Below are 9,004 nucleotides of genomic sequence, written 5' to 3'. Positions count from 1 at the left end.
CACCCCACACTTACAGGACCCTCAGAGGTGCCTCTGCTCCCCTCTCTTCTCTCCGTTCCCCTTGTTTCTTCCTAAAGGCTGTGCTCTGCCCTTCTACCCAGCTCGGCGTGGGCCTTAACTAGGAGAGTGAGGAGTGCCCGGCGCCCCAAACTCCAGATCGGGAAGGCACTCCGTTCCCAGCAGACACGCAAAAAGGGGACCCAACCCTACACATTTTATTCTCGCACCACAAAGAGGAAAAATATTCTATTTCTTTTAAAATAAGTTGCTTCCCATACAAATAGCTATTTTAAAATGTACAGATAAGGTTCAAGCAATAAAATCTAGCTCTGGGTGTGGCGGTCGAGGGAAGAGGAGACGGGGTATCTTGGCGAAAGTTTCCGGAGTGCCGGCCGGTGGGGGCGCCGGGCAGGACCCCCGCGCCGAAGGAGGTGGGGCGGCGGGACGCGCTCCAGGCCTCCGGCGCTCGCCCGGCTCCGGCCGCAGAGCTCACGCCAAGTCCGGCGTAGCCTCGGGCGCCCGCGCCCCTCGGCGGCCTCACCAGTTCCAGGAGACCAGGGCGGGGGGCGCTAAGTGCTGGTAGGCGGGGAAGAGGCCGAAAGCCGAGCCGGGCCCGAAGGCGGCGTAGCCTGGCACAGGGCAGGCGGCGGCCGGCGGCGCGGCGCTCCTGTCCCGGGCGGCGGCCGTGCCCTCCTCGGCGCTGCCGCCGCACGGCTGCCCGTCGCGCACCGGCACGGGCACCACCACGCGGCGCAGCAGGCCGGGCGCGGCGGGCGCCTCGGCGACTCCCGGCGCGCGCGCGCGCTTCAGCTTGTAGCGGTGGTTCTGGAACCAGATTTTGACCTGTGTGGGCGTGAGGCGCAGCAGGCGCGCCAGCTGCTCGCGCTCGGGCGCCGACAGGTAGCGCTGCTGCCGGAAGCGCCGCTCCAACTCCAGCGTCTGCGCCTTGGAGAACAGCACCCGCCGTTTCTTCCTCTTCTCGGCGTCCGAGCCCGGAGACGCAGGCCGAGCGGACGGCCGCTGCGACGAGTCCCTCGGGCTGGCCTCTGGGCTGCTCTCGTCCGAGGCTAGGGACGCAAAGGAGACACGGCCCTGTGAGACGCCGGCCGCCTCTGGAGCGCGGGCGCCGACCCACGGGCGGGAGGGCGCCCCCACTCGCCCGCGGCTTTCGGGATGAGGCCGTTTCCTTTCCTGGACCCATGTCTGGACAACCACCTCTCTGAATTCGACGACATTTTAGACCGCAGCCTGGGACTGCGCCTCCAAAGAAACCCACCCCCGGGGGGTCTATTAAAACCAATCTGTCCTGGTCGCTGCGCTGGCAGACGAATTCACTGCAAGCTGCCTCACCAAAACGGGCCACTTTGAGGTCGACTGCACTACGGTTTGCCGACGTTTGCAAAGCCCTGAATCCAGGCTCGCCAATACTGCTCATCCCAAACCAAGGCCAGAAGAACGTGGCCACTTTTTCAGGCATTTAAGGGCGGCGTCTTATATGTTTAAATATTCTGACCCCTAGAAACGGAAACCCAAATGCCGGGCTTTAGTGCCAGGCCCAGGGATCTGCTCTCAAGATGTGCCAAGTGGCATAGGGATTTCAGGAGGACAGAGTCTGTGGGTCCAACACGGAGGAAATCCAGACCTTGGGCTGGGGTTTCCGCTTCCCATCCCCGCACGAGCCGGGGACTTGATTCTGAGCCCGCTCACTTCCCCCGCCTCCACCCCGCCGCTGTCCTCTGCCCACTCACAAGGGTAGTGGCCGCGCCCGGACTCCAGCCAGGTGGCGCAGGGGCCGGGCGCAGGGGCGCGTAGCTCCGGCTCCCTCTTCCGCAGGTGCTGCGCGTCCTGCTCCGGTAGATCCAGGAGCCTGCGCACGGTGAAGCTGAGGCGTCCAGGGGTGGCCATGGCCGAGCAGGGGAAGGAGGCGGGGGCAGGGCAGACCTGGAACCGAGGGGCGGCCCGGGACGCCGCTCCTATGGGTGGGCGTGAGAGGCGCACGCCATGCACTGGCTGCCGGAGATATTAGCGCGTTTACCGTGGAATCCCAGTTTATATAAACAGCTCTTCCCACCCGGGACGCTTTGAAAGCCGAGGTCCGGGTCTCCCGGGTGTTAAGTACCTGAATGAGTGCTGCACCAAAGCCCCGGCAAGCCCGGAAGGTGCCACCTCCGCCCCCCGCCCCGCCCCATCCCCCGCCCCTCGGGCGCCCCGTTACCTCCCAGAGGCTGCAGGAAGCTGCCCTCCGCATTAGTGATTCTGTCTGATTAGCCCCAAGTGGGGACAGATAATGGGGATTGTTACCAAAGAATAACATCTTGGGTGGCGAGTGGTGGCCACCGCCCGCCGGTCCCGGTTACCTCCTCCACCAGGGCTGACATTGAGCCTGGCCCCGCGGGAGCGCCGGGAAAGGTGGGGGCGACATGGGTGGGTTTATGAGCACCCAGGAATTTATTCCTTGTTTGCTTTATTCCTCGAGCTTGTTTGCTGGAGTGTTCGTTTCCCGCAATTATCCGGAAAGTGATTTACAAGGCGGGGTAGAACACTGGCGCACTCTCTTTCTCTTTTTGGCTGGGCTCCTGTAAGGATTCAGAGGCAAGAAGTTGCAGGCGGGCGCAGAGGAGAGGCCTGGCCCCGCCAACATCTGTGCAGAGGGTTTCGAAGACCGCTAGGAATCTCCCACACCCCAAGCGTCCGCAACTTCAGCGGTGCTCGGGAAGGGCTGGGAGCATCCGGGGAGCCCCAACTCTGCGCAGATTGCCCCAGGCCAGCAAAATGGAGGCAGAATCAGGCCAAACTGCTTTCCTAGTAGGTATTAGGCTCGTTTTCCCACTCTGCCCGGTGGCTGGCCCAGGCCCACTCTAGGCCTCACGGGCGGTGGCGTGTCCAAGGGCGTTCTAGGAGGGCGTTGCTGCCTCCTTGGCGTCTGGGAACCGCCTGGGCTCCGTAGCCTCAACATCAGGCCGGGGGCTGGAGGTGCGTCCTCTGCCCCAGAGCAGGACTTCGGTGGTTCGGACTTTCCGCTCCACCAAAGCTGCCGGGCCTGGTCTGGTAAGGGACCGATTGCGGGAGTTAGGAGTGCGCCCACTGGGCTGAAAATATGGCCTACTCTGGGTTTCCCGACATCTCGTTCCCTCCCGAAGGAAATGGTCGTGTAGAAGGTGCAAGTAGCCGGGCACATTTTCTGGGCACATGATTTCAAGGTAGCCGCGCTTCAGGCAAGGGCCGAGCGAGCGCGCTCTCAGAAGCCTCTCCTTCTGCAGCCAGTGGGTTGTTAAATTTCGGTGCGAGCCGGCGGTCCTTAGGTGGCCGCACCCGAAATCCTGTCTGCACCTGATCTGAACTCCCGTGCAGTTACGGCCGCCCCACCCGGCCCGGCGCACCCTCCCCAGCAGCTTCCCTGTCATGCGTGCCCGAGGCGCCCGGGACTGTGCGGCGCTCTGGGTGGTCGGGCGGAGGCAACCCCAATACAGGCCAACTGCTAGGCCGCGGACAAAGGGGAAATGGAGCTCGACGCCCCGGACCTGTTGGAAGCATTTGTTCCAGTCAAGATTTTGCATTTGTTCAGTCCGAAATAATGCGTGATTGACGCCTGCTCACAATGCGCTTTAGCGCGCCGGGATAAATCGGAGCTTGTCCTGTGTTGTCATGGTTTTCAATGGGGTTCAATGGGATTGGGAGCACGATCCACTCTGCTGGCCGTCTCTCCGAGGTCTCGGCAATAGATTTATTAGTTATGTCTTTTTAAAGAAGATTAAATTGAAATGACTTGGCTGTCCCCTCCGAGCTAAGGCAGAGGAGGGAGCTGTGGGTAGAGAGCGGCAGAAGCCGGAAACCCTGAGAGCACTGTGCCCAGCACTTAAGCTCCGCACCGTAGAGTTTGGGCAGGTCATAGACTGACCCAGGGCCGCGTGGCCTTCTCTCTGGTTGGCGCCCGATGCCTGGCAACCTCTGTCAGCCCCTCTCCTGGGATAGGTGGAAGGAAGGTACCGACAAAGGCTGTCCTAGGTCAGTTTTAGGACAGACTCCCAAATTCGAGTCTGAACTTGGAGGCTGTGATGGTAGAAGAAGCTCTGACCCGGAAGCCAACTGGCATCCCAGCTCCATCCCTAGCGAGCTTTAATCACCTCACCACGCTGAGGCTCTTTTTCAATCCGAAACAGGAGAATAGATTTAATAATTTCTAAGGACCCTACCAGTGTTATGATTACATATCTTTTGAATTTTTCTAAAACCATCTTCATCGCATTAACTAGCAGACTTTGGTCTTCCTACCCTTCCAGACCTCTCATCCTTAGGATCCTGGCCCCACATTTTCCAGAATGTTCTAGAAGAGGATGTGGCATCTTTTGAGTTTCCCAAGGAGCCTCCACAAGAGTGGGGAGGGGTAGGTGGATAACAATTTTGCCAACAGAACCAAGTCAAGAGAAGCAAAAGAAGTGTCTTTCCTGGAGTGACTGACCTCTCTTAGCCTTTTAATCTATTTAACATCCTAAGCCCACACTGACGTGTAGAAATAAGCAAATGGCACTCTTCAGTTCTTAAGAGCTCTTCAGCATCAAATATTTGCTTTTACTCTTAGTATTTGGCTCCCAAAGAGGAGATACATCCCCCATCTAGCAATTGTGCTCTAGGAAAGACCTAGCTCTGGGATTAGCTCCAAATATTACTTCTAGCCTCACCTCCCCTGATCTGGGAACAGTGTTCCTGGGCCCCAGTCTGTGTTTTGAATACCCCAAAGAAACTGTGTACCTCCTGGTTCTGGAAAGCACTGTAACTTCCCTCCCTCATCGTGGATTCTGCACTAGTCCAGTCCTCCTTTCAGCTCTTCTCTGGGACTTTATCTAAATTATCTCCAAGAGCCAGAGCCGGAGGACTCCAGGAGATAGTTCCACTTAAACTGTGCCTTCTGAAGAAATGCAGAAAAAGGGAGAGCCAAAATTATTAGATGCAGGTGCTTTTTAAAATTGCCTCTGAGCATCAGATAAGCTCAAAGACATGGGAGGAGAAAATAATTTTGATATTGGGTCATTAGAAAAAGGGTTGTCGTGATATTAGGTTTTATACATATTAGAAATATCCTAGAAATCACTGGTAAACAAATTGACTATTCTTTTCCAGTTTTAAAATATTCTTTGATGCTCTGGACACTTGAACTTATTTTGAAACTCAACATAGCTTGTGAATATTATTATTTAATTAGATAAGTATCTGTTTCCCTGTAATTGGATCTAGTACATCTCAATCCCAGTAAGAGTTTTTAATCTTAAGGCATCTGTGCTATAGTGAGTATACTTAAGCAGTCTGCACTAATCACCCTTTCAAAAGTATTAGCCAAGATGGTCATCACTGCTGCGTGCTTGAGAATTTAAGACTAGAAAATTCTGAAATAAAACTAAAGTATCTTGATTTAAAAAAAAAAAAAGATTGCATCTATATCTTGCATTCTGCTTTTAAATCCTTCCATTTTGGTTAAGTGTTTCACAAAATCCTGCAAATCTATACAGTCTTGAAAAGAGGCAACATTGCAAATTCCCCTTGATAGATGGAGGGCCCTCAACTGCCAGGACATTTTTCTTTGCCTCATAGCAACTGCTCTCCCCTTTTTATCAGTATTCTGGTTAAAATAGCAAAAGGAAAATAAAAATGGGCTTTTGACATTTCCAAGAAGAAGTGAATGATCTTCATCAGCCTTAGGATGAAAAGAAAAGGCAGCATTTAAAATCAGACTTCTTTGCATTTCCTTCTAAAAACTACTTGCCATGAATAAGTAAACATTTCCCTTTTAATGGCTAATAATCAATTGCTTGGCGGTGGTCCAGGCCTGGCTGCAATTCTTTCTTAGTTGTGCTGATGATATATACACATGGGACAAGGAACAGCAATTACTTTCAGATTGGGAATTTAGTACATCTTTGAAATGGGCTTTAGATTGTATTGTTTAATGTCAAATGACAAAATTTGAAAGATCCCACCTTAAATTCCTTAAAATATTGACTTTACATGGACTTTTTTGTTGTTGTGCTTGATCACTAGAAGAAAAGCTTTTCTCTCCAAATATGTTTATCTAGTTATATCTAGTTATCTTTGTTTAGTTATATACATGAAAAAAATGTAGGGAGTAAAATGGTTCAATGAATTAAAAAGTAAATGTATTTCAATATAGTCTCCATTTCTTAAAGAGCCAGCAAATAACTTTTTATTTTTAAACTAGTTTATTAAATATGTCTGATCTTTCTCATGCCTTTCCATGGTATAAGAGTAGCTGTGATAGCATGGAGTGTAAATTGTCAGAATAGAAATAATACTACATTTTGTGGAGGATGCTAAATCTTATTTGTCCAGAGCTAAACTGCTCAAACTAATCTTTTCTTTTTAAAAAGGTAACAACTTATAATCCTTTGTTTGACTGATACAGATGTAATTTATATCATACTCTTATTGTGTTTAAAGGTCTAGGTCCTAAGTCACACTTAATGTCACACCCAGACACTGACAGAGTATACTGACCCCAGGAACATATTTTATAATACTTGCCCTGGAACATCACAGCGAGGCCTGCCTACAGGGCATGCATATAACCACCGGCACTTCAATTCAATCAGTTGTTATTATTTTTCCATAAGTTACCCAAGCAATTATGAGGTCTTTTTAAATATACCTTTACTTTGTCTGATATTAGGGATTTTTAAAAGGCTGCATTATTAAGATGAGATACTATTTGTCTTATTTGACAGCAATTCAAACTCTAAACCAGTTATTATTCTGGGATGGTATTTGTTAATACTTGCTGAAAACAAGGACCACATTCTCTCAGAATCAAATATTCCATTTTATTATCAGTGATGAGGATAGCATTAGTTATATAATATCACTTCATGTTTTATACATTTGAGAATGTTTGCAATGTGCCCTCACCCTTGTTATCACAGGACAGATTACCTAGAAGAAGCAAAGCTTAAGGAGAGACTTGAAGGCAGATAGACTGTGATATCCCTAGAACTGAAGAAATTAGGGAGGAGAATGAAGAGGACCTAAAGAGGAGAAACAGAGTCTATTGTAATAGAAGGTATTAGAAAAGAATGATTCAAAGGTGAAAGAGAAAGAGAGCCTGTGCTAGCTTAGAGCTATAGGTTCAATTTGATCTCATCAGCTCAAAGAGAAAAAAAATGCCTGAGCCAGAAAGTTCCAGTCAATAGGGGCTTCTATTATATATTCTCCCCCAAAGTCTTTATATTTCTAAAAATTAATGACAGTAGCTTCCAGTGAGACAAATAAATCCTGAGGATGTAATGTGTAACATGAAGATTATAGTTAATGGTACTGTTTTGTATATTTGAGAGTTGCTAAGAGAATAGCTCTTGAAAGTTCTTATCTCAAGAAAACCAAATCTGTACCAAGTGTAGTGATGGCTGTTAACTAAACTTATTCTGGTAGTCATTTTGCAATATATCAAATCATTACATTATATACCTAACACTAATACAATGTTATATGTCAATTATATATTTTTTAAATGACAGTAGATAAATGTCAGCTTTTAATGCATTTCAAGTTTTTCCAGATTTGATTTAGCTTACTCTGAAATATTCCTTTGGAAAAATCTTTTTCCCTCTTCTAAGAGGAGGCAAAAGTGCACAACACGAGCATGAAATGACAACCTCACAGGAATTTCCTCACAAAAAAAGGAAAAGAGCTATATACATTTACTGGTTTACTGCAGTCTTTGGAACTCCCTTAGCCAGCAAAGGTGGCAGTCTTTGTATTCTTGATTAAATGGGTATTTGCACTGAAGTCAAATACCACACAAAGGAAACAAAACAAAATAAAAATGTCCTTCGTGTTCTGTTTTTCAATCATTTGTGTGAAGGAGGTTCTTGGCCTTTATCACTGTCAGTGAAAAGTTCTTCATTGGAAGGAGACATTCCACTCACCCTGCTTCTTGTGCACAGGGAGCTTACCATGGAAACTACCTCTGGAGCCATCAAACAAATATATAAATGACAAAGCTCAACACTGGGCATTTTAGGTTTGGCTTTATTTCAACAACAGGATATGAGGAAGGGTGCTTGGAATTTCTTGAGAAATTTATTGTTCTAATTTATCTTGCTCTGAATCTTAAAACTCATGAATTGGATTTATTCAAGTTAGGAAATAACTAAGAAGTGACTTTATCTAAGGGAGTCTAATACTAAAATATGTATGTTGTGTATTTCATATAACTATGTATAGTAAAGCTGTACTTTTTTAGGTGATTTTTTAATGACAGCTTGCATATCCCCAAGATAGGAAATTTAAGACATATTTTTAGTTGCTTATGACCTTTAATTAACTGAAAGAAAAAAATGTATCCTGCTGAATGAGTTTTTTGTTGGTTTGTTTAACAAGACCTGTACTAAACTGTTGTTGACTTATCCTTAAAATATAACATTTTGCTTTACAACAGTAACCTGAAGAAATTTAAGAGTGCTTCACAAAACTTATATTGTATTTTTTTCCATTCCATCTGCTTGTCAAGTTCTCATTTAAAATTTCCATAAAATGTGTGTCCAGTTTCCCTCAGTCCATGGTCACATGAACTAACTGTAAAGACCACCTGTGGCTGACAGTGTTTCTGTTGCTTGTTTTCCTTACCAGCTCCTCACATCAAGGCAGTTCACAAAAACTAGATTGATATATATTCTTGGATGGCTATGGCAACAGGACCTGCATACATATATTTGGATACATAATTGGAATTCAGTTCCTTCATTAGGCAATGGAGCATGGTGTGTTTAGGTGGTTTGTGGTGTAAGAAAGAAATGGACGGCTACACACTGGATTTTAGTTGCTCTTTGGCTTTGTCTACTTCAAAAGGAAAAAAAAAAGAAAAAAATCTTTTCTTCCTTAAGGAAAAGGATTGGTCTGTAAAGCAAATTTAGAGGGGGGAAGTCCAGGAAATAATAATATGTATGCCTACAAGCTATACATTCTATTTCTTACGTATTATTAAAAGGACTATTAAAAG

At 47.6% G+C, this 9,004-nt stretch overlaps 1 protein-coding gene across 1 annotated transcript; it reads right to left on the bottom strand.

Annotated features, from left to right (window-relative positions):
• Nucleotides 1–386: 386 nt before the first annotated feature.
• Nucleotides 387–2,031, bottom strand: NKX2-8 (NK2 homeobox 8). The gene is made up of 2 exons (XM_055417617.2): nt 1,749–2,031; nt 387–1,067 (listed from the first exon to the last, which is right to left on the bottom strand). The coding sequence occupies exons 1-2, from the start codon at nt 1,903–1,905 to the stop codon at nt 538–540; spliced, it is 687 nt and encodes a 228-aa protein (XP_055273592.2). The 5' UTR covers nt 1,906–2,031; the 3' UTR covers nt 387–537.
• Between the last annotated feature and the right edge of the window lie 6,973 nt (nt 2,032–9,004).

This window comes from Moschus berezovskii, chromosome 21, assembly GCF_049115385.1.
Source record: "Moschus berezovskii isolate FMDL1 chromosome 21, NW_MosBer_1.0, whole genome shotgun sequence".
In the NCBI taxonomy this organism is placed as follows: domain Eukaryota; kingdom Metazoa; phylum Chordata; class Mammalia; order Artiodactyla; family Moschidae; genus Moschus; species Moschus berezovskii.
The sequence above is the reverse complement of the archived record's forward strand: the minus strand, read 5'-3'. Positions and strand labels throughout refer to the sequence as shown.

Coding starts and splice junctions, on each gene's coding strand:
- NKX2-8 (XM_055417617.2), bottom strand. CDS start 1,905: ATGGCCACCCCTGGACGCCTCAGCTTCACCGTGCGCAGGCTCCTGGAT. Junction 1,068..1,748: donor CGGGCGCGGCCACTACCCTT/GTGAGTGGGCAG, acceptor TTGCGTCCCTAG/CCTCGGACGAGAGCAGCCCA.